The 24,850-nt window shown below is 43.9% G+C and overlaps 1 protein-coding gene across 1 annotated transcript in view; it reads left to right on the forward strand.

The window, feature by feature from the left end:
* The first annotated feature begins 8,110 nt into the window (after positions 1–8,110).
* RAB31 (RAB31, member RAS oncogene family) overlaps positions 8,111–24,850 on the forward strand; it is a 57,674-nt gene continuing 40,934 nt past the window's right edge. The window contains exon 1 of the mRNA XM_057368924.1: positions 8,111–8,220. Coding sequence (XP_057224907.1) covers positions 8,182–8,220 — 39 coding nt within the window. The 5' untranslated portion in view covers positions 8,111–8,181. The remainder of the gene's footprint in view (positions 8,221–24,850) is intronic.

Genomic DNA, 24,850 nt, shown 5'->3' on the forward strand with positions numbered 1-24,850 from the left:
TGGGTTTTGATGAAATTACATTTTATCTCTGCCAGAGCATCAGATATATTTCTAATCCATTTAACCACCCTCCTGATAACATAAGAAAGATTATGASTGTGATAGCTTCTCTTTAAGGTTGTCCTGAAGATAAATCTTCACTCTGGTGATTCCATTGCTAAAGATAGCTAGTGCTGGCTCTCTTTAAGCAATACCTTCACAACKTACTACTCCATTACTTTTTTATTCTGACCTATTCTTAAAACTTTTATAACTGTGAAGGAGAGAGAGGTGATTTCATGATCTATGTGTGATGAAGGTATGTCTGCATGCTCTTAAAGTGCAGACCTAGTATAGATGCCTATTTGTGGCATTTAATTGCCCTAAAAATAACATTTAAAGGCCTCCTACTGGACTGCAGGATCTTTGGGCCTAATGCACCCATCATCTTTAAAGAAACCATGAAAAGTKATTAAGAGGGAGGTCAAAATAGCTGGACGGACAAAACAGGCTGCACTGTGCATATTTCCAGTTTCTGCTCCTCAAGATTGTTTCTTAGCTTTTAGTTACGTCAGAGTAATCAGCACCTCTTTGTGCAGTTAAGGTCCTCCTGCTTATTTGAAGAGATTACTATATTATTACTCCTAATTAGAAAATTAACACAGTTGATAGTGTAGTGCAGTCTTTTTGCAGCTGTAAAATATTTTACTAATATATATTAGAAAACTTACAAAGCACACTAACTTCTTATTTCTTTTTAGGTTTGAACAAACTCAGATTATCTGTGTTGGAGGCAAATTATGAGGTCCATGAGCAGGCAGTACTACCACGGCTGTACAAGGAAATTGCAATAAATATTAAACAGAGAGTTGTCCTGAAATGAAGAATGCAGTCATCATTACCAGCAATGATTGTAAATTTTGTGGTCAAAACGTTGCAAAATTGAGGGTTTCTTTAAGGGTTAATTTATCCTCATAAGGACATAGACCCAAAAGAGGAATTTGGAGTTTACATYAAACATCCTCTGCATTTCAGGGCTGTTTAGACTGGTGGTGGGAAGAGGGGAGGTCACACTCTCAAACTCAGTCTTAAACTCATTTCARCACACAAAAGTGTTGTTCATATCAGAAGCAAAAGGAAAAGAAATAAAGGAACTCTATATTTTATGCTGTAGATTTTTGGGGTAGATGCGAATTTCTTGATCAGATTTTTCTGCCTCTGAAATTCTTTTCTCATATAGTTTTCCTGCTTTCTGTTGGGAGTGGAAAGATCCCTCTCACTGTTAAATCTAAACAAAGGAATCTACTTTAGTAGACTAAAGACTTAGACATAAGTCTCCTCAGTCACTGCCTGGCTTACAATTGAATTTTAATTTCTCCTTTGCACTTGCCTCATGATTGTTTATAATGAACACCCAGTTCCACTGATGCAGACAAAAAGACAAGAGTGACACCACAAGCTGGCTACAGCCACCCTTCTCACTGCCTAAACTACTGGAAGCTCAGGATRGATAGATGCATTTTCATTTGGAAACTTCCATTTSAGCCTTGTTTGGAAGGTCCYTGTTTRGGTCTTCTGTAACCAGAGGAAGCAYSCATCAATGTGCATTCACTGCCAGCRGATTTAAGGAGAAAAATCAATGTGAAGTTCAAACCTCCTCTGGCTGGCAGCACACGCTGGGTATGTTTTAGACAAACCTGATGCTCACTTGGCAGAACAAATTTCTGAGAGTATAAGAGCCCTGTTATCTCTCCTTGGCAGTATGCACAATGGAAGCCTGCTTGCTTGACAGTCAAACATTGGCCTTAATATAAAACCCTTTTGATAGTTTATAAGGCTAAGCTTAATTCAAAGGAGAATTGTGTATGCTCCTTTTTCATTTAGTAGTAAACACTGGCTCCTTCACCTCACACAAAGCTAATGGTGGTAAACCAGATCCTGCACCACTCTGTATGAGAATAGTGCACTGTGGAATATTTGCTAGAAGGAAACAGCATGACTGTTCAGTAAATCCAGCTGTAATTTATGAGAACCCTCATTGGGCAGCTCCTGCAGTGAACTAGAAGGTAAGAAGGTATCACCAACCTCCTGCAAAGATTCCCTGAATTTTGAAATAGAGATCTCCAATTATCACTCYAACCAGACAACATATAGTTGGGAGAGGCCGATCTTCACATTCCCTTTTCAAGCAGCACATAACAGATGTCACCTGTGCCAGAGGCATGGAAAGAATGGAACAAACCAATGTCAGCACCACTGAAAGCCAACTGAGACAGTTCTTGTCATCTCCATGGACTCATTCATAGCAACCATCATCCTGTCATCAACTGTCCTCAAAATTGGCAGCCCAAAGTGAGGACCTGCAAAACAGAACATGTTACAAGAGCTACAGACACAACCAAATTGGAACCTTGAATATCACTCAGTCAGTGAGCCCCCTGTTTGAACTGTGCCTTGGTACAGGAAATCAMAACATCCTTTTGGCTGTTTGGAGTGGTGTTTACGCTGCAAACACCTGCATGCTCAGGCACAGTTTTGCATGGAATGATACATGAGAAAAGATTTGTGCAGCCTTGTAGGTTCACATTAGTATTTTCATAAGGTTCATGTGGAAAAGGAGTCTGATACTAAGACACAGAGCTTTCATCAAGAACTGATTGTATGAATTCATCCGGTGTAGGGAATTTACAGGATGCAGCAGCTGGACTGATTTTGCCAGGCTGATTTCATGAAATCAGATTGGTGATTTCAGTCTTAGTAGAGAGCTCTAACTTGGTTCCTCTGTGACACATCAGACCTGATGTCCACCCTCAACAGCTAGTGTTGATGGGCTGTCATGGTTTAACCCCAGCCAGCAATCAARCCCCAGCAGCCACTCACTCACTCCCCCACCAGCAGGACAGGKGAGAGAATCAGAAGGGGATTCAGGGAATTAACTTCACATAACTCATAGGGAAAGCAGAAGGGGAATCAATTCACTGGCTCCCGTGGGCAAGCAGGTGTTCAACCRTCTCCAGGAGACCACAGCCCCATCACACATGAAGGTGACTTGAGAAGACAAACTCCATCACTCCAAATGTTCYCCCCTTTCYCCTTATTGCCTTATCACTTTATTTACTAAGCATGATGTCATATGGTCTGGATCATCCCTCTGGTCAGCTGGTGTCAGCTGCCCCAGATGTGTCTCCTCCCAGTGTCCCCTATGCTCACAGCCTGCTCCCCAGCAAGGCTGTAGAAAGAGCAGAAAAGGCCTTGGCTCTGTGTAAGCCTGAGCAATAACAAAAACAKGTCTGTATTACCAACCCTGGTAATCTGTGTTCAGCACARGTCTAAAACACAGCCTCATCCCAGCCACTGTGAWGAAAATTAACTCTACCTCAGCCAAACACGGCGCAATGGCCAATTTATTTAGTGATATGGACAAATAATCTATTGGATTACCGAGTCTTTACTTCCGATTTTGCTTTTCATTTGTTTCTCTGACTGAACTTTTCAAAGACTTAGAAAGCCCTACTCCTAACTTCCAAACTGAATCCATCTGAAGCTAATTTATGTCTATTTTTTAATCGAGCCAATATTTTGCTTTAGCCCGTTCTTGCCCCTTCTTGGTGCTTAATTTGTTATGGTATTTGCAGTGATCTCAAATTGTTCCTCAGCTTCTGTTTTTCTGATGTAAGCAAAAAAAAAAGTTTTTTAATTCTTTCCCCATCTAAYAGTGAAGAAATGTTGCACTATCACCAGCTGGGGCTATGGGGCATCATTTGCAAAGAATGAGAAGTCTTGCATCACTTTTCACTGCTTTGAAAGGAGATTGCCTCRGGGATTAGCAGTGAATGAGCAGAGTGACCCTCTTGACAAACATACATCTCTAGTGCCAGGAATGTTTCCTGAGTATTTCAGGAACAGTGCCTCTCTTGCAAGGTCCAACAAGAAGCACGCRGCTGAGCTTTACATAAACAGCTCCTAGGTTTCGTTCAACAGCAATAATGCTGCTTTTCGAAGCCCTTGGCAGTGAAGCTGCAAAGTAGGATCTTGCAGAGGCTTTCTCACCCCTAACCTTTTCCAGCAGATTTTTCTTGTCGGGAGGGAGTGACTGGACCATCCAACTACAACAAATAGGAGATGTGAAAACATGAAAGCAACACTGCAATGAAGTGAAGTAKTAGCCAGCTGCATAGTCTCCTAGCATTAATGGTGGAACCAGTGCGTAATGAAAAAGCAAATTCACTTTTTGCATGTGCCATGAAATGAAATAATCCTTCTCAAGCTAAACAAAAATTGCAATGGCTTAAGACCTGTATAACTGAAATCAGAATCAGGCTCTCATTTTTACCAGTCATCCCTGTATTTCTCTGGTTTTCGTGTCTCAGGGCCCTCTCTTTTCCTGGGCAGTCTGTTTTTAGCCTTTTTTAAGTAAGCAAACTTTAATTAAGTAAACATTTATTTCAATCAAGTAAACAAACAAACAAAAATAGCATCTCCCAGAACTTTAGCCATTTTGTAACCACTGGAATTTGCATGGGATCTAGGAGCTGGAAGCTGCTCCTCCCACTCAAAGAACAGCTTGCTCAGCAGCAGCTGCTTTCCTTTCAAGAGATTTTGGCAGTTTCTTGGGCAAGCACCAGAGAGATTTCTGTAGTGSCAGTCATTACTGTACTGCAAGTTCGTGTCATCCAAGGGATACAGACATTTCTCCCCGGGCAGCAGGGAGTTAACTTGCCTCCTGTTCCCTGCCTTGGGAATAAGAGCTGGGATGGCAGCCCACAGTAGGAGGGTCTGGACTGAATTCACCAGTGAAGAGGAGGGATAACATTTTTGTGTGAGAAGGATGCTTGCCAAGAAATCGAGACGGGAAGTAACATGGGAGAAAGGAAGTAACTCATCAGTGTTTAGGACAGACAACAGCAGTTTCAGGATCTGGGTACACATCAGGRTCTTGGATGGATCTTTCTGTGCCTACATCACTGACAGAGAAAGAAAGCAGCAGGAGRAAGGCAGATGCCTTCATAAACTTACAAACACTGCCCGAACCTCAAAACCAGTTTCCTATCAATACAGGCTAACTAAATACCACTGCACCACTTCTAGAGAGAGAGAAAGAGACTGAGGTCACAGAAAACTTTTAAACATAGGACTAGTTTTCTGCCAGCAGGAGCCACGTAGGAGCAGAAACTTGTGAGTAAGGGCAAAGAGAAGGGCAGCAGCAGCCCCAGCTGCCATTTGTCTAGACCACTGGAGGACACCATGCCAGGACTTGAAGCTCTAAAGGAAGGCTGCTGAAAACCAAAGCCACTTGGCTTTGTATTTCCCAAAATCAAAATACRATTGTGTAGAAAGAAGTGAGCTACATCATTGCTTCAAAACTTACAATATTTGTTGAATAAGATGCTACAAAATGAAGAAAGAAAGAAAAAAAAGAAAGAAAACATGGGATGCAAGACTTGTTTTCCTTTGTTTTTAACCMACCATTTGAAAACACTGCAACATGACCAGCTCTGCAAAAATGTTTTCCTGACCACAGTATCTTGCATGCAGACAAACACAAGGATTATGCCAGTTCCTGGAAGAATTAGTGTCAGTAGCTTTTTTTAATACTGGAGCACGTCTGTTTGTATTGTTTTTCTCTCTTCCTATCTCCCTAATTTTGGGGATACATTTTTTGTTGTTTTTGATGTTTGTAGGCTCTTTGTTTAAACAAGGACAATAGGTTACTTTTCCTCCTAGTTGTTCATTTTTATTTGGCTATTTAGATTTTTCGCCTGTACAATAAAATTGCCCTTAACAATCTCTCTCCTGCTGTTTCAGCMTGAACAGCTTCTACTGAGTCTTCCTCATGCTACTGTTTTAAACATTTGCTTGTTTGTAGGTAGCTAATTGGTTATTTTCTCTGTTCAGAAAGAACCTTTTGAGGTCTGAGCTGTAAATTTTTTTAGTGAGAGCTCCTTTTTCTCCAGTGTGTATTTGAGAAATTCCCCCAGATAAGATGAAAGATGGGAATCTGACCTGCTTTCCTGGGTAATTTCTCAGGCACTGTTTTGTATTTTGGTGGTACTGAGTCAATCTAGCAATTGGGAATGTACTTATATGCCTGTGAAGTCGGTGAGATGTATTACTGTCTTGAAAATGGACAGGTGTCCCATGGAAGTGGGGGTTGGGACCACATGATCTTTCAGGTTCCCTCCAACCCAAACCATTATATAATTCTATAATAGCATAATTCCAGTGTGTCTTGCTGAAATTAATTCATATGTCATAATGTTTCAAGTGTATAATAATGAGAAAAAATCCCAGACTTCAGGAATTACAAAATCTGCACCAAAGAAAAGGAATGGATGACTAATGGGATACATGAAAGGCACAGAAATGTTTAAAGATGTGACAAAAATCCCAAAATAATTTATGAAAAGGTGAACCACAACATTGTCTGTGAAAGAACAGAGTAGGATGGTATAAAATCTTAAAAATTTATATCTCCTGTCAAATTGTCTAACTAATTCAAAGCTAATTTCAACAGAATGTCCTATGAATGCACACTGTAATTTTTCTGTATCAGGGAGTGTATCCCATTTGCTTTTTGAAATACTGCAGTGTATAATTCATTCTTGTGGAAGGGAAATGAGCAGCCAGGATCCTTGCAATATTCTGYACTGGTTGTCTGTAAACCTGCCGTGTTTTGTTTCTCTGCTAACTTCTCCTAAAAAAAACCCAAAACAACCAAACTTAATTAAATCACAAACATCTCTCTGATGAGCCTCTCCTTTGATCTCTCTCTTTTGATAATCTCTCTGCTGACAGGCTGTGATACTCCGCTAGCAGTACTTGGTCCTCTCCTCCATGAGGATGACAACTGCTCTGCTTCAGGCATTTCCTTGGCCTGGGAGATGAGATCTCTGGAAGAGGGCAAACATTTCTATCCAGACTGTTGGTGTGAGTGCAGGACTCCATGTGGAACTAATTAGTGTTATTATGAACACCACAACAGTTTATTGCCAGGAAGCATCTAATGACCTGGCAGTAATCTCACAATGACTAACCAAGATTTTCTTCACTTTAGCAATTTTACCTGATAAATTAATGCAAGGGGAAAAAAGGCAATATAAAACTGTAAGTAGAACAGAGGCTCTGATTTAAAATAGCAAATGGATGATGCTCTTCTCCTTTCCTGGGGTTATAGTGTGCAATTATTCTCCATAAATTCTAGAACCTTGCATATTAAGAGCAGAGTGGTTATGACTCCTTCATCGATTTCAGAGGACTAGCCTTAAGCTGATGAGCTTAACTTAAATTTGGCATTTGATGTGTGGGGTGCAACCCTACTGCTAACCTGAGGTTGACTATTTTAATCCAAATTGGGTGTGTATTACTGGGGTTGGGTAAAAAAAATGGAGTTACTGTTTYGCCATGACTTCTGCACAAGACAAGAAATTATTAAAAAAAAGAAAAAGTAGATGGATTCAGATGGTTCACAACCGGAGCAGTCCCCACCCTGTGCCTGGCCCAGCACATAGTGTGTAGGATAAGCACATGCACAGCCCCCAGCCCCTGGCAGGATGCTGTCGCTCACAGACTGCTTTTCTCACAACAGCAAATATTTACACTGCAGTACAAGAAAGATAAGGAGTTACARGAGGGGGTCCAGTGGAGGGACGCAAAGATTGTTAGGGGTCTGGAGTACCTCTCTTTTGAGGAGAGACTGAGCCTCAGAAAAGACAGAGAGGGCATCTCATTAATGCGTATAAGTGTCAAAGGTTGTAGCCAAGAGGATGGTGCCAGRCTCTTTTCAGTGGTGTCCAGTGACAGGACGAGGAGAAATGGCCATRAACTAAAGCACAAGAAGTTTCACCTCAACATGAGGAAGAACTTGTTACGCTGAGGGTGGCAGAGCGCTGGAACAGGCTGTCCAGGGAGGTCGTGGAACTCCCTGTGTGGAGACATTCAAAACCCACCCGGACACGTCCCCGTGTCACCTGCATCAGGTGACCATGCCTTGGCAGGGGGGTTGATCCAGATGTCTCCAGAGGTCCCTTCMRWCGCTAAGCATTGCACGCTGCCGGGCCCGGCGGCGGCGGGAGCGGGGGGCATGGCGAGGCGGGGCCGGGCGCATGTGACCGGCGGCGGGGGCGGCCCCGGCGGGCTGAGGCGCCTCAGCGGGGCAGTGCGGAGCGGAGCGCCGGGGATGCGGAGCGGCCGGGCCCCGGGCAGATGATGGCGATACGCGAGCTCAAAGTGTGTCTGCTTGGAGTGAGTAAGGGCGACCGGGGGGTCGCTTCTCCCTTTCCTTCCTTCCTCACCCACCCCGCATTTGGGGGCTGCGGGAGCCGGGCTCTCGGTTATCCGGGGGACGCTTCCAGCCTGGCTGTCTGTCCCGCTGTCCCGCCGCGTCTCCCGGTCCCGGGCGGGGCGGGGGGGCTCGGCCGCACTAAATTCCTCCACGCCGAAACTTGGCAGCCGCACACCGGCCGCCGCGGGGCGGGGGGAGGCTCTGGGGCTTGTTGTTTTTGTCTTGTTTCTCAACTTTCTCGAAGTGAGAAGGGCGTAGCGGGCTGGGGGCGGTGGTGAGTGGTTCTCCTCCGGGGGTCTCCCCCAGCGCTCCCAGGCGGGGGGGTCGCCGSCCCAAAGCCATCCCCGCCGGTGGCGGTGGCCCTGCGGAGAGTCTCTCTCCGGTGCCAAAACCCCGAAGGCACCCGGTGGGGATTGCTGCCCACGCTGGGGTTCGTCACAGGCGGCGGAGCCCCCGTTCTGGCMGTGGGGAGCGACACGGAGGAAAGAGCGGCGCTGCCACCCCGGGACGCTGGGGCGGGTGGCTCCTTCTCCCGGGGCTCGGTCCCGTCTCACCGATGTGCTGCTCCGTGCTTTGTTTAGTTACTTGGCTGGGTCTGTTCAGAATTTCTTTGACTCGGCTCGTTACAGGAACGTCCTTTTTGCCATTCCTTTTTTTTTTTTTCCTCTTTGGCTTTTTTTGGTGAACTCGCGCGTGCGTTTCACATCTGGAGCAACAATGTGCTGAGCTCTGCACTTTGGCTGCGCCTGCCCCTCTCTGCCCGGCACCCAGGGAGCTTCCCGGCAAAATGTTCCCACCAAGCTGGGACAAACACCGCCGCGGAGCAGAACTACCTCTCATGACAGTAACCAGTGGAGCATCACTACTCCAGTACTCAAGTTCTTTTCTAAAATCAAACGTCTCAAGTTACCCCGTGCTCATTAGGCTGCTTTTAGGCCGATATCTCCATAAGCACTCACAGAAATTGCATGAATGGAGGCGTTTTAGAGTGAATTTGCTTTCATGTCGTAAAAGTGAGTTGAACATTTGCAAACCAAACAAAAATAGACACTGCAGTTCTCTCTTATTTGTGTTGACACTTAGCCCAGCAGGAGTGGGTACCTTGCCCTGGAGTCATTCTTGCCAGGATGCGGTGCCAGGGCCTTGGAGAGTTCAACCCAAAGTATTTGGCTGTGACCATCCCTCCTTTCTTGGTTAGAATTCCTGCCTTCAACTTTTGAAATGGCATAGTGACAAAAATAAATGTGGTTTGTACAAACACGAGGAGTCTGTGGTAGAATATGTGGATGTGTCTTTGTTTATTTTCTTCCCCAGCAGAAAATGTAATTTTATAGAAATGAAGTGTCTTGTGGAATGAGATTCCTCATGTCCGTAATTTATTGATKTTTTGTAATATTAAAACTCACTGGGGGTTTCGTAAGGCAATTGTTTCCTTTTTTTTTAAGACAGGAAARGAAACCTATCATGCAGCTCTATGTTACTAAGAGTGTGCAATTACTCTGTAGATTCATTAAAATGATGGGGTGGCTGTGTAATGCTTAGGGAAACGTGTCTGTAGTTATAGTCACTTAGTAATTAGTGAGATGTTCCTTCCTAAGTTTTAACAGGGCATAGTCCTAGAAAACATTCTCCTTCTGATCACAGACATCTCATTTACCATGGGGATTGACACTCTTTTTTTCCAAAAGAGAGGAATCCTTCAGATGATGAATCCCCTCAAGAAGCTCAGACATTTCTAGAGCAGGGCAACTTTATACCTGTCTGTGTGAGCAAATCAGGCATTAATCTTCAGATCTACTTGAAAGGTAGATGGCAACTCAAAAATACATTCTCAGATCAACCAAAAGAAGTCTTGACAGTTGTTTTTTTCACTAGGTCCTGGACCTGGTAGGTTAATCTGCATTGTATGTAATAGGTGCCTTGATAATCAATCAAGTCTGGCAGTCCTAATCCCAAAACAAATCCTTATCCTTGTTAAAAATAGGGATTAAGTTGGTTTGTAAACCTATATCCCTCYCCTCTTTTGAACACAGCCCTAGGCTGCATCTCTGTATCAGGTGGGAGGATCACTGATAGTCTGTGGCCCCGAGCTGTGCAGAGGGCTTGGGTTGTTTCTGCCTGTTCAGAATTTTCCAGTGGGGAAAAATTGCAGCTGGTGGAACGTTTGCAAAGCCAGCTTCTCCACAAACTCTGAAGCTCCATTTGGCTATAGAGGGCCTAGATGGGAAGATGAAGGGGGATAGAGAARCCAGAGCTGTGGTCCACACTGCTAGCCCTACAGGCCAGTGCAGTAGTCCAGGGCCGGTGAGTGGTCTGAAGCTGTTGTCCTGGAGATGGGGTGTAGGTTTTTGGGTCCTGGATGTGACCCCACATTGCCAGGAGGGAGCCTGGCCTGTAGTTTCTAGCATTAACCTAACAAAGCGGGATTTGGGCATCTGCATTTCATTTCTTGCTCCTCCAGAGTATCTTGGGGTTTCTAAAACACTCTCTGGGTGTGATGGGAGTGATTTGGAGCAGCCGGGAATAGTGCACTACAAGATGATTTATGGGATTTGTAGCTGTTGAAAGAGACACCAGCAAGAGAAGGGCAGAGGATAAATTTGGGGCAGTGCAAGGCTGGGAGTGAGTCAGTTTGGAAGGAAGGCTTTGTTGATGGCAGAGCTCTTTGAGCAGGGATGGCTCCAGCTTTCTGGGGGGTTGGCAGGAGCAGGATGCCTGCCTGATTGTCCAGTGCCTCACAGCCTCAGGTGTAGGAGCCACAGAGCTGCAGTTGAGCAGYTCCCTTTAGTATGTTGCCATGCAAGTGTCTTCAAGCCTGCTCCTAAACTGCTTCTTCCAGTAAATTATTGCTGCTGGGCAGTGAAGTGTCTGCTGTAGAAGGTGTTCATCTTGCTGAATGCTTGAACTCTGCTCCAAGTCTTGTCTTGTCACCCCGGACTCTTCCTGGTCTCTCAGTTCAGTCTGTTCCCAGGAGTTGTCCCTGGAACAGTTGTTAGATGCCATGTGCTTCTGGGGCTCAGCAGGTTGTAGCTGCGGCTCAGTCTATGAGATGCAATGAAGTGCAGCTCTCATTTGACTTGCCTGGTGTTTCTTGTGGGCACCTTGTTGAGGGGATGGAACAGAGAGGAGTGTAGGGGAGCTGATGGGTTTCTGAGCCATGCTTTAGTGCTGAAATGTGGCTGGCTGTGCAGCTGCCAGRTTTCCTAATCTGTCTGTGGCTGCTGAGTGCCCTGTGCCTTAGCTCCCGACGTTTTCTTTATGTGGGCTGGAGGAGCAATTTACAGCTCGCTGCCAAATCCTGACATAATTATGTGTGGCAACCGCAGAAGAGATTGCCAGGTTTACGACTAAGGCAAAGTTTCTTGTCTTTGTCACTTCCTGAGGAAACTTTGACAACTCTTCAGACTTTGGGAGGTGACTCGCTAACTACCATSTAAAGCGACCTCCATTACTCCTTTCCTTTTGTTTTTTGTTTATTACATTTTTGTGTTGTGACTGTGCATCACAGGACCWAAGGAGGTAGGATTGGAAGAGGCTCAGGGGTCATCCCTTTTCCCTAAAGCCCTTCTTATTCCTGGCATATGTTTGTTTCCTCTGTCTTTGAAAACTCATGATCTTCTCCCTGAGATTGTGTCCCAGGGCTTAACTGCTCTTACTGAAGAAAGTTTTCCCTGAACATAATGCCTACATCTTTCTTATCTGAGACTTCATTTCTTCACCTTTCTATTTGTGCCTCCATTTTCTTGCTCATAAGAAGTCACTTGCTGGCCTGTGTTCTGCTAGCATGAAAATGCAGTCTGAAGCTGGTAAGCCTACATTTGTAAAAGGAGTGACATTTCCTCTGTGGAGGTTACGCTATGAGATTGAACACAGATGACTCRGAATCTTTTAGTTTGTGTCTAMAATGTTTGTCATCATTAATGCTTTTATGGCCTACATGTCCCAACACAAATAGGAGAGTGCTGTTAAAGCTAAACTGCAYCCCTGGCTGGGTTGTACCAGTTAAGGACCTCTCTTCTCTCCAGGCAAGGTGGCYTCCATGTGAAGGTGAGCATCCTGCTGAAGGCAGGAGCGCTACTCAATGCAGAAGCCATGTGAGCACCAGCAGCTGTGGTGTTGTAGCCTAAAACAGAGAGCAGAGCAAACAAAGGGGGTTGTGAAAAGAAGAAAAATATACTGATGAAGAAAATGTGTGCCTTCTATAATTTTGTCTTGTCTGAGAGAAGAACAGAGACTGGCAAGCAATTTTTTTCCCCTGTTAACAGTTCATCACCACCTACTCATTCATTCTTATTTTATTATGTGAACAAGTAGCTCTATCATGAGACAAATTTTTGAATCATGACCACATGGTTGTCTGTCTTTTGGAGTTACTTGTTTGAAGTGTCCATCGTTGCAGCCTTTCCAAAAAAGGAGCCCTTTGATCTGCATCTCTTGCCTAACCTGCAGTGTTTCTGCGTTGTAGTGAAACATCAAATCACAGGTAAAGCTGAGCAGTGATTTGAAGTCCATGGGGAACTGAAAGACAGACATATGGTTAGCTGGACTGCATCTAYCTAGTTTTCTTGGGAAATGTTTTTCCTGTTATTGTTCTTTGGTGAAGAATACTCTGAAATTTGCATTTAATGTGGGCACGCAGCACTTCYGTATTCCATTGCCCTGCTTTTCCAGTCAAAAGGATACTGAAGGAGACTAGGACTGGTGATTTTGCTTTTATTTTGTTTTTCAGTATTGTGTAAAAATCCAATTATGCACCAATTACGCAAGAAAGGCCTGTTCTCTTGTATCAATAAGAAAGTGTCCTCAGAAGCCTAAAGCATCCTTTTCATATTATTTTATAAAATATTTAAGTGGCTACAATTAGATTTTTTTGCAATATATGAATTAAATATGTAGGTAGACAATTTCTCAGAATTTAGAATTCAGGATTTCATATTGACCTTGGCCCTGTTGCTTTTCTGACATATCCGCATTCTTTACTAATCTATTCCGAGAATTTTGTGTGGGATTGCTTAGAAGAGCAGACTGCAACATCCTTCTAGGAAAAGGTGGTTGTGGAGGCCACYCTCTGCTTTCGTTTCCAGCAGCCCAAGCAAATGGGATTTCTGAAGCAGCAGAAGACGGAATTTGAAGTGAGTTTTACTTTCAGTGGCAGCAAAGCCTTAGAAGAGGAAGCTTGTTCTACTAATCTGCTGGGTAGCAGAAGATTCCCTGTGGTTGGTGCCTGCTGCTGCTCTTCATGGGCTCCCATCCACTGATAACCWGCTCTCAGCTCCCATCTCCTGCTTATAACTTGCCTGTTGAATGAGTCCATGAAGTGACWATCACCCAGAAATCATGCACAGGCTGTAGTTTTACTGTCTCTCAAATTCTATTTATTTCTTTTGTTTGTAGTGTTGCTAATTGGGTTTTTGTTAGGTTTCCCCAGCCCCTTGCTTCCGTTGCTCTTTTTGATTTCTGGCCAAAAAGTTGGGAAACTTCTTGGTTTACAATAAATCTGAGAAAAAAAAAATCCCTGAATTCTTTCTTTCTGCCAAAATAAGGAAGTTGAATGGTGACAAACTCAATTTTTTTTTACATGGTTGTTTAGCCCTACTCAGTGAAGTAATGCTGAGGCAGACTATGAAGCGAGCAGAAACTTTGCATACAAACAATATGTGGGGAAAAGAGAAACCCTCTCATTTTCATCAAGTGGTTCTTTTTAACTGGCTTRCGTCAAGCCATATCAAAAGGCAGGTTTAGTCTGCCTTTAAAGTCGGTTTTCTGAGACTGCTTAATGGGAGGACTTGTTTCTAAGGCGATAGTTTGATTTATTGATAGGGTGTGTTGCAGTCCCAGTGCAGTTGAGCTGCCCGTGGCTTGTGCTTGTGGCAGTGTTTATAAATGACAGTGCTGGTGCATTTTGCTTGTGTTGGGTTCTGTCTGAGCTTGGGTGCAGGATGCTGGTGCTGCAGACTGCAAGTGCCCATGCAGGCTGGATAGACATATCCTTGACATATTCTGTCTAAAATTTCTCTAGCTAATTCCTTGTTGAGAGAAGTGTTTACAGGGAAGCTGGAGCCAAACCTCTGCTGCTCTTGCTCTTCTGCCTCCCTGCTGCTTCTTCTTGCAAATGCCAGTTGTCCAGTCTTCAGGGCTGTTGGACCCTCCAGKGACTGCTGTTAGTCATGGATTTCCTGGCCACATCTCCGTTCYGATAAGATCAGGACAGGCACTTTTTTTTTTAAATTTCTTGCACTGTGGTTTTGAGGAGAAGGCAGAGGGGCACTCTGAAGTGAGCACAACTGGCTTTAGCAGGTTTGCTCTGTTACAGAGTGATACAATGGTTTGAGTTGGAAGGGACCTTAAAGATCATCTGGTGCCAACCCTACTGCCATGGGCAGGGTCMCCTTCCACTTGAGCAGGCTGCTGTTGCCCCTACAGTTTGGGAAACTGAGTGCAGGGTAAAGGGCTTCTCCTCGACTTTGGTAGCTGGTCAGCCTCCACTGATGGGGGTTTGTTTTGGGAGCTGTGGTCTCCATCCAGAGGTCTGGAGCTTCCTCTCCACTTTTTGTTTTTCTGAAGCTGTTTCTGGGGCCAGCCAAATGCCCAACACATGGACAAGGGGACCTTCCAAAAGGGTTGGGAAAGGAGATGGGAAGCTGGGTAGAGTTTGTCTACCCACAGGCTGCCTACAAGCTGTACCTCCATCCCATGCTAATCACACCCATGGGTTAGATCATCATGCCAAGGATTTGGATCATCCCATAGTTTTTGAGAGGGCACAGCAAGCCTTCAGTGCTTTGCTCCTTGTCATGTCCCCCTGCTTGTGGGCTGGGGGGAGCTTGTGTGAATATAACTCTGCAGCCCTGCACCAGAAAGTGTCTGGAGTTGCCATGGGACACGTGCTTCCAAAGTAAATGAAAATAAAAGGTGTTTTTATTCTTATGGAGTTGTTTTTCTTCTCGCTACATACCTTGTAGAGGCTGTGTAGTGGTGTCAAGGTTAAGGTGGAAGGAAATTTTTAAAATTCCATCTCAACTTGTAAGATGCCAGAAAAGGCACACATTTCAGTTTTCTTCTGAAACATCCTGTACACCTTTTCCGTGCTCGCCGTTTTGAGCACCACTGCCAAAAGACAAATCCRAGCTTTAAAAAGTTGCCAGTGGAGGTGGATGGGACGCCAGCTGGGAGCACAGCCTTGTGTAAGCACATGCCAGGGTTTGATTTACGGTCCCTGGCCTCGCAAGGCTGCTCTGAAAGCTGAACAACAGGCAGTGGAACACATGCCTTTTATTTTTGCCTGGATATTTTTAAACAGAAATGCTGGTTAGTGCATGGGTTTTATATTTTTTGGAGGARAGGGTAGAGAAGTTTTGGTTTTTCACTTTTTGTTTTGGCCAGAGTATGTTCTTATTTRGGCAACATGTGGAAGTGCATGTGCATGAAATCCAGCCACTGAATACTTTGTGTCCCTGAATTATTGTTTCCTCCTTTGTCAGCAGAGTGACAGGATGCTGCAGACGTCATTGGGTGTCCCTGTTGGACCTGTCAGGGGACTCTAATCTCTCCAGGGCACTATAAAAAGCTGTAAATTATAAATATCAGGCTCTTACAGGAATTCACCCATACTTAAGGACTCTCTGAAGCAGATTCTCCTTTCTTTTAAAGCCTGTCTACAGAGCCAAAATAAATTACAAGACTAAATTTGTTTCTGAAAAAAAAGAAATTTTGGGTCAATTTAATTCTCCAGCAAACAAAACTCGGATCTTCTGATTCATCAGCAGAGCTGTGTGTCTGGGCAGCAGGACATGGCTGAAGTCACTTGCATCTCCTTCCATGCTCACTGATGACCTGTGGGATACAACTGGAATAGCTTTAACCTTCTCTATCTTACGCTTGTAATTAGTAGCTGATAACTCGTCTCCAGTACTGCTGCTATGTAAATTCCCCAGATCTACCCATTCCTTACTGTGAGGGAGTTCAGAGGCAGGAAAGAAATCCTTAGGAGTTCAATCAGCATCTGGTATTGTGCCAACATGGAGAAGCTGTCCTGGGAATCACCGAATTTACCAAAGACTGATTGAAAAGAGCATTTCCTTGAATGTGGTGTGCTGTCGCACCAAGGCTCAGCTTGAGTTCTTGAGACTTTAATTAATTTTTAACTACTCGATTTAAGGGAGTGGAGGTACATTATCACTATAGTCAATAGTTTAGGATTCAGAAGCATGTTACAACTGAAATATTTGAGGTGTTGATAAATGTAGTCACAATTTTCATTTTAGCTTGTCTGTGGAAGCAAATACAAAGTTTGTTTGCTTTAGGCAGTCTCTTAATTAAAAAAAAAAACAACCCTGAGCATCAAAAAAAGAACCTCTCACTGCCTGATACGCAGCACTATCTGCCTCTAAGGGTGTACTTCCGTATTGTGGCTGGATGAATCTGGCAGTTGATTAATTCCTGGAGGAATTTAGGAAATGAGAAAGAACTGACTCCCTTTCTTGAATAAGAAGCCTGTTATCTTTTTTTTTTTTCCTTTTCCTTTGCGTACTAAATATAAGTATTTAAGTGCCTATTTTAAGAATCATAATATCAACACTTGAAATATACCTTGTTAAAGCTGATGTGAACAGGAAGCTTCCARCCACATTTAGGCCAGAAGTTATTCATGGTGCATAATCCATGCTGACTTCAACTTTTTTGATAYTGTGCAGACAAGCTTAATTTAGGATATTCATTTCTTGAATGTGCTACAAACATGGGTTTTTTTGCTATATTATCCCTTACACCAGCAGTTTTCTCTTTTGGACATTATTGCTCTTGTGGAAAATCCAAGGAAAGCTGAGCTTTKTTTTTGTCTCAGTTTGGTTAAATGTCAGTGAAGGAATTAAACCTTGCTTCAAGTGTTATGACTTCAGCAGCAATGTGTAGTTTATGTTAATAGTCTTCAGAATCAATTGGTCTGTCCCTTAATTTTTTTTTTTCCTTCAGAGTGTGCTTAAAGGAAAAAAAAAAAAAAAGCATGCCAGGGCATTAGACAGACAACTGGAGCGTGTTTTATGTGACAAAAATGGCAKTTGGCTAAAACCAGATAACATAAATTTGATTTGAGATTATGTTACTGAAACCCTAATCTGAGTAGCGTCCTTAAGCATATGTTTGGTTCTGAGCATTAGGGTAATCCCTTTTCAGCAGGGTACCAGGGTGCATCTTCAGCCTTTGCTGCATGGGCTAAATTGAATCCCACACTCAAAGCTCTGCATGGGCTTTAATTCACAGCTGAATGCACTGCTGTGTGGAAAATAAGGTGAAATGTTTGGGTAAATTAGGTGTATGAGAGAACACAGCTCATGAGTGATTTCTATGATTTGACATTAAAGCCAGATCTAGCTCYGATCTGCCTCAGTTTTGTGGCCAGGTTTGCCTTCTCCCTTAGGATGATGTGGAGAAAGGCAGAGAGAAAATGAGCCTTTGACASCACAAATCCAAATTAAAAAAAGATTGTTTGAAGCCTAAAAAGTTCTTCAGGAATAGTTCATGACCCAAGAATGGTTTGGGTTGGAAGGGATCTTAAAAGTCATCTCATTCCAGCCCCCCTGCCATGGGCAGGGACGCCTTCCTGTCAATAACATTGCACAGGGCCTTGAATACTTGCAGGGACGTGCAGACCTGTAGAAAAAGGGGTGTAGGAGTTGGCATAGAGGAGATTTGGAGGAATAGCARCTAATGGAGGAGGAGAAGATGGAATACTGAAACTGTGAGACCAAGGGAGAACATGAGGGAGCATTTTAGGGGGACTGGTAAGACAGAATGAGGAACACAGAGGGGTGAAGCCAGGAGCAAGGGAGGGAGAAGCTGAGGATAATGAAACAGAAAGCTACACAGAACAAACCAACAAAGGGTAGTAGAGACAGTAACATGGGTGAAAAAAACCCTTCTGCCTCTCCCTTGGTTTAAGCCTTCAGTTTCCTTTTAAATTATTTWAAAGCCCTGACTTTGTCTTAGTGCCATTTCATTTGTGTTTCAAAACATTTTTGGTCAGTGGAGCCTGCAGAATTGCTGTTTGCATTGCTTTAAATTAAGCTTTATCTCTCAGCTAGTCAAAAACRCTGACAGAGATGTGACAAAGGAAAGCTTTGGTAGGATTTCATTGGCCAGTGGAGATGTCTTCCTCGTTCTGCCGTGCCTGGGATCTGCAGGAATTTTGTCTGTTCCACATGGACCCAAACACTCAGGCTGTGACCCTGGAAGTGTATTTGGTACCCAGACAGTCTGTCCTGAGGGTGACTCCTCAGCACCTTCTGTGTGGTTCAGTCTTTTCCTGCTTTGGAGGGAAAGACCAAATTGAAATCTTCTTCTACCCCTTTGTCCTCTGTCCTTTGAGAAGGTGTCCTCCAATGTACTAAACTTCATGGTTCAGCATTCCATTTGAAGTGCTCCCAGCATGTTTTCAGTTGAAATTTGCAAAGTCTGTATGCTTTTGACCATTTCTGGTTTCCGAATTCTGAGTGAAGGTGAAGAAAATTGGCCAGGYTAATAAAAACTTCCTTCTGCAAGTCAGTTTTAAGTTAGATACCAATTTCCTAGTTTTTTTTGTGGTGCAGAGAACGTGCTGTAACAATAAGAGCAAGAAAACCTGGTTTTGCTCCTTTCAAGGTCCTTTCCCTAAAAAGTTGAATTTCATGGCACCAGTGCTACCAGTGCTGGGTTTCATTCCCGATGAAATCAACAGGAGGTGAATAGATTCAAGAAGAGAACTGCTTAAGGGCTACAGCTTTGCACTGATTATTTCTCCTGTTTATGAGCCTGTTTGGTGCAGATAGCTTTACTTTTAGTAAGTTCACAGCAGCACACAGTAAATCCACAGATAAAAACCTCAGCCCTGGGTTTTATTATACCCTGCTTGCTGCTATCTCGTCTGTTTACCTGCCTGAGTGATAGAGGGGAAAGCACCAGGTGGGTCTTTAGATGATGCTGTTYAAAATAAATGGTGATGTTTGCTGTCTTAGGGAAAACTTCACATCCAGACAGCAGGTGAAATGAACGTGAAATCACTGCTGATCGAGGTTAATTAAACCTATGGGTTGGGTGAAACATTTCTTAACACAGATTTAGGTTTAGGCAAACTTCTTGTTGTCTGTTCCCAGTCCTGCACATAAATTCTGGAAATGAAAACCCCCAGTCTCAAGGATTTAGAYCTCTCCTTYGTGCTGKTTACTGTCCACATGATTGTATATRATCTATATGTAATTTGCAGTTAATTGTAAATAATGGCAAATTTCAGAAACCCTYAACTTGTACCCCCTGGAAAAGGCACGCAATTTGATGTGTCTGGAAAGCTGATGGATTGGGATTTCCAAAGGCTGGCATGGTGTAAGAGCAGCTTGCATTAAGAGGTTGCCATTAGCAGCTGGGCAGTCTTTAGGCTGCTGGTAAAGGAGACCAGCTCACACCTTAGATGGTCACCAGAGGCTGCTGATTGTACAGGTTGTTGTGTCAGCTGAAAGAAACTGATAAGCAGAGGTAGAGTTTGTGCCACTAAATCCAGGTACAAAATCTTTAGTTCCTGTCCCACCCCTGTGGTGTTTCCTGAACTGCTCAAGGTTGATGGTGTCTGGCTGCCTTTGGCCACTAGAGACCAGAGGAAGAGTTATTTTTTTCTGTTTATTCTTTGTTGGTAGGTGACATACCCGAGCTCTACTAATTTGGAGCAAGGATCCATGGCCATGAGGCTGGTTCCTGTTTGTTAGAGGAAATGTTAGTTTTTATAGCTGCCCCCCCTGAAACTGCCTTCTTCCTCTCTGTTGCTGCAAGGSAGAAGTGATTGGGCATTCTTGTCTCCATGACTGGAGATTTCAGTTGGTGTTTCAGATAGAATTTGTAATTTATGTGGCTTTTTTCTTCCTGGTATGAAATGCAGTAACAAGTKCCAGGTGGGTTAGTTACAAATTGGGATGAGTATGTCCGAACATTGAATTGAATAGAGCTTATTGAGCTTGGATGGACAAATTCAAAGGTAGATTGAGCCCTTTTATCATTTTTCTGGGCAATCACTGGACAATTTTTGTATTAGTGAGCTAGTTAGCTGAACATGAGAGCCATTTTGTCAAATACTGTGGTTGATGTGMATAACGTTGCTTGTGTAAGAGCCACTGCCTTCATTTAATTACAGAAAATGATTGTTGGTACTTGTAGGCAATCTGCAATATGAAATTACAGTGTTTGGATTGGATTATCAGTTTCAGACTGGCTGGAAGRTTTTTAATGTCTTCTGTGTTGGGACAGGAATGTAAATTATTTTGTTTTCGTATTWACTAGGCATCACTAACAAGCCTGTATTTCTAAATTATGGCTCCTAATGATAGGATTTGACAATAAAAGAGGTAGCGGTTTGAGTATGAACAGAAATTTGTGTCAAACAGTAATTCAAGTAAAAGATTATCTCCTCATCATACCATTATTTTGAAAGTTTCAACTGATACAATATATGTATATAAGGTTCACTTAGGAAAAGAATTTGGTTTGGAAAGAACTACACAGAATTGTTTATCCCATTTTTTTGCTGGCAAATTGTGCTTGAAAACAGCATTTGTCAGGATGCTRTTGCCTAATGTGCTTACTTAACTAGGAAAACCTCAGGTTATTTATGCATCTAGTCTGAAAGCTAAATTTAGTTTCTCTGATCACTGCATTGCCCAATGGTGATGAAGGATGTTTCACCAAATTGTTATGCTGGTGTGCATGTGGGCAATAGAGATAACAGCCCTGCAATCAATACTTGTTATCACTGACAATGTGAGGTGCAGTGGCTTGTGTGTTCCTTGCCTTACCTAATTTTTCAAGTTCAGGGCCAATTACAAGGATTTCTAAGCAAGTATTATTCACACAGTTTTTTACTGTATCTTTTCTGCTGCAAAGTACATCAAGTGAATTTTTGTGGCTGCACATACATTTTGAGACAGAGTGGGTAGGAAAGGAATGGCAGTGTGCAGATGTTAAAGAGTCTCCCAAATTTGTCTAGAAAATAAACTCTGACYATTGGAATTGCCAAAATCCAGGTGTTGCTATCAATAAAATTGCATAGGCATTAAGGCAGGGCTTGCAGTTTTAGTTTAATTTTACTTTAGCTTTATTTTGCTCTTCGCAGTTGAGGCTTGACTTGCTGGAGAGATCTGTGAAGTTTGCATTTAGCTCCTATTTCACTGGTGGAGGGGCTGTGACCCATCTGTGACACCACCAACAGGAATGTTCCCATGGTAAACCACGGCTCATTTCTCATCCTGCCCTGAAAAACGAGGTGGTGAGCATTGGAGAGGTCATACTTCAGAGTCTGTGGTGGAGCTCAGGTGGGAAATCAGCAAAGTGGCAACAAGGAGGGATCTTTGAGGTGAACTGGGTGTAGGAGAGCATGCCATGGGTGTGAGGTCCCTGAGGGAAGCTGTGGGTGCCACATCCATGGAAGTGTTCAGGGCCCATGTTGGATGGGACTTTGTGCAACCTGATCTAGTGGAAGGTGTCCCTGTCCATGACAAGGGGTTAGCGCTAGGAATCTCTAAGGTCCCTTTCAACCCAAACCATTCTGTGGTTCTGTGATTCTGTAACACACTTTCTGACCACCTAGAAGGCTCCTGTCAGGGTGGGTTTAGTGGGTGTATCTGCTGGACTATGTTAGACCTTGGGCAGGAGGATCCTGTGATACAGGTGTCAGAAAAACACAATTAGAGGTATGATTCTTGTTTGCGTGATAGTGACTCCATGAAGTCCCACAGCTATAGGTCTCCTAAAAATAAACCCAAAAATTTCCCCTGTGTGGCATACCACATTGTTGATACTGTGCGGTTTTGTGTGGTTTTTTGGTGGGTTTTGTGGTTTTCACTTTTCTTTGTCCATTAATACAATAAACTAATTGTGGGATGGGGCATTCCTCGGAAGCCGCCTTTGCCACATTCACAGTACCCATTGCCACACCGAGCTCCTCAAGGTGGTACTAACAATGGGASATGCCTCAGGCATCTTCCTTCCCTSTCAGTCTGTCTCATCTTTCTAATTCTTGTAACTTCATCGTGCTGTCCAATTTCCCTCCTTACCCAGGTTTTTGGCTGCCAACTCACTCGAGCAGTGTAGTGGTGGCCCTTGGTGCTTTGCTCCCGCTCTCCATGGGCGGGTGGACCCGGTTCCCTGTCCCGCAGTCCCTGGAGTCACCAGGTGGTGCTATTGCCCAGTGAAATGCCCTCGGTGGCCGTGCGGCACAGCCCAGCCCTTGCACAGGGGTTTGGTGCTGTTTGGTTTGGCGATGGAGCTCTCTTTGGGTGTCAGGAAGTGTGAAGGGTCTTGCTTCTTGCCACGGGCTGAGTCTTCGGTCAGTTTTATCGACAGCAAAGTTGTTTCGTGGGACTGAATGAGCCAGTGCCTTGTTTGCCAGCGGGGTCCCCCAGAGGCTGGAGTGCTTCCATGCAGCCTGTGACCGCACTTGCTCTCAAAAGCTGCTTTACTGCAGTGTGAAGCGTAAGCAAGTCCCACTAAGGATATCTTCAGGCTTTGTGCTGTTGGGTCCCCCTACAATTCAGATTTTTGCTCATTCATTGCCATGCACTGCTAGTGCAAAGATTTGTGTGTGTGTGATCCTTGAAAGGTGCTCCTCTTCTTTCTCCTTCCATCCTCTCTTATTAGCCAGCTGGATTGCTATCACCTTATTTGCAGCTGGTTTGTGTAGAGATCATGCTCTGACTTGAAGCTCTAGAGGCAGTTCAAAACAAGGAGCTGAGCATCTTAACCGAGTAGCCAGTGCCCCGAAAAGCCACAATTTGAGATGAAGGAATGCAAATAAACACCAAGTTCCTCCTTGCTTTTCACCAGGCTAAGCAATTCTCTCTCCACATGCTGTCAAGGGCATAAGAAATTGACTGAGATTCTGCTCTCTGATTTCAATTTAAAATCCTCCATTTCTCTTGGCAGTTCAGTTGCTGTTCTGAATTTGATAACTTGTGCGCAAAGGGGAAGGAAACGCGTAAGAAAAGACACAGAGAATTAGCTGGAAATTTGATTTGGGGAAGCAGTTTCTAAATAATATTAGCAACAATCGAAGGCTGTTATCTGTGCTGTCCACACTCATGGTAGCATAGCGGTGTGGTTAGCTTGCATTTATATTTGATATGAAAAGATGCAGTGATTTAGCATATGTAGTGGAATTAGAATATGGATTTGGGTTTTGGGTTGGGTTTTGTTTGGTTGGGTTTTTTTTTTACCAGAGTAGGTGAGCTCTTAAAATTGCTAAGCAGAGGTAGATTGGCTGCAGTGTTAATTTTATTCTTGAAAAATAGCTCTGTTGTCCCTTTCCCTCCACAGCCCCTTGTCTCATAAATAAAGATCGCTTTATATTTCTCTGCCAGYTTCACAGACAAAAGAGTTGGCAGGTTGTGGAAGAGCAACACGATTTCTAAGTCCTGGAAGAGTAAATGTACAGCAGACACGTGGAACACTTTGCTGGGGCAACGAGTATCACTCCAGGCTGGGGCATGAACAGATCGAGAGCAGYGCTGCCCAGRAGGACTTGGGGATTCTGCTGGATGGGAAGCTGGACTTGAGCTGTCAATGTGTGCTCAAAGCCCAGAAAGCCAAACACATCCTGGGCTGCATCCAAAGCAGCATGGCCAGCAGGAGAGKGAGGGGATTCTGCCCCTCTGCTCTGCTCTGGTGAGAGCCCACCTGAGTGCTGCATCCAGCTCGGGGGCCCCCAGCATAAGAAGGACATGGAACTGTTGGAGTGAGCCCAGAGGAGGCCACCAAGATGATGAGWGGRATGGAGCACCTCTCTTACAACAAAAAGCTGAGAGAACTGGAATTGTTCAGCCAAGARAAGAGAAGGCTTCAGGGTGACCAYATTGCAGCCTTCCAGTACCTGAGGAGAGCTTACAAGAAGGATGGAGAGAGATGTAGTGATGGGATAAGGATGAAAGGATTCAGACAAAAAGGTAATAGCTTTAGATTAGATATTAGKAGGAAGTTTTTTTKCTGTGCGGGTGRTGAGGCAGTGGCACAGGTTGCYCAGACTTGTGGATGCCYCATCCCTGGAAGTGTTCAAGGCCAGGCTGGATGGGGCTCTGAGTAACCTGGTCTGTTGAAAGATGTCCCTGCCCATGGAAGGTGGGTTGGAAGTAGATGATCTTTGAGGTCCCTTTCTATGAATCTGTAATTCTTCAGGCTGCAACTACGATTCTCCATGCCATCAGCCCAGCATGAAGATCTTGGGACTGGAGCCCTAGTGATGACAACAGAATAATGCCAATTATCTTGGAAACACTGTAGGAAAGAGTTTGGTTTTATGTAATATTACRTGCATGAATATATAGTGAATTTTTTGCTAGCATTAGCTGTGATACAGACATTAGCTGCTCATCAGTCTCATTTCTGGCCAGGCATTGCTTTGGTAGAATGATAAAGTGCTTTTGGCCATCARTGCTTGCTTTTGTACTTTATAGTTTGGTGTTGCTTGGGATCTTTGGGTATGTCTTTGACAAAAATAGATAGTTGAAGAGATTGTGACTGATGTTGCAGTCTGGGAGGGAGGAAGGGATGGAAATAGTCTTTTTTGTCTATCAGAGAGAAAAGGAT

The sequence above is a fragment of the Malurus melanocephalus genome, unplaced genomic scaffold (genome assembly GCF_030028575.1).
Source record: "Malurus melanocephalus ecotype Western Australia unplaced genomic scaffold, MMel_1.1 scaffold_99, whole genome shotgun sequence".
Lineage (NCBI taxonomy): Eukaryota > Metazoa > Chordata > Aves > Passeriformes > Maluridae > Malurus > Malurus melanocephalus.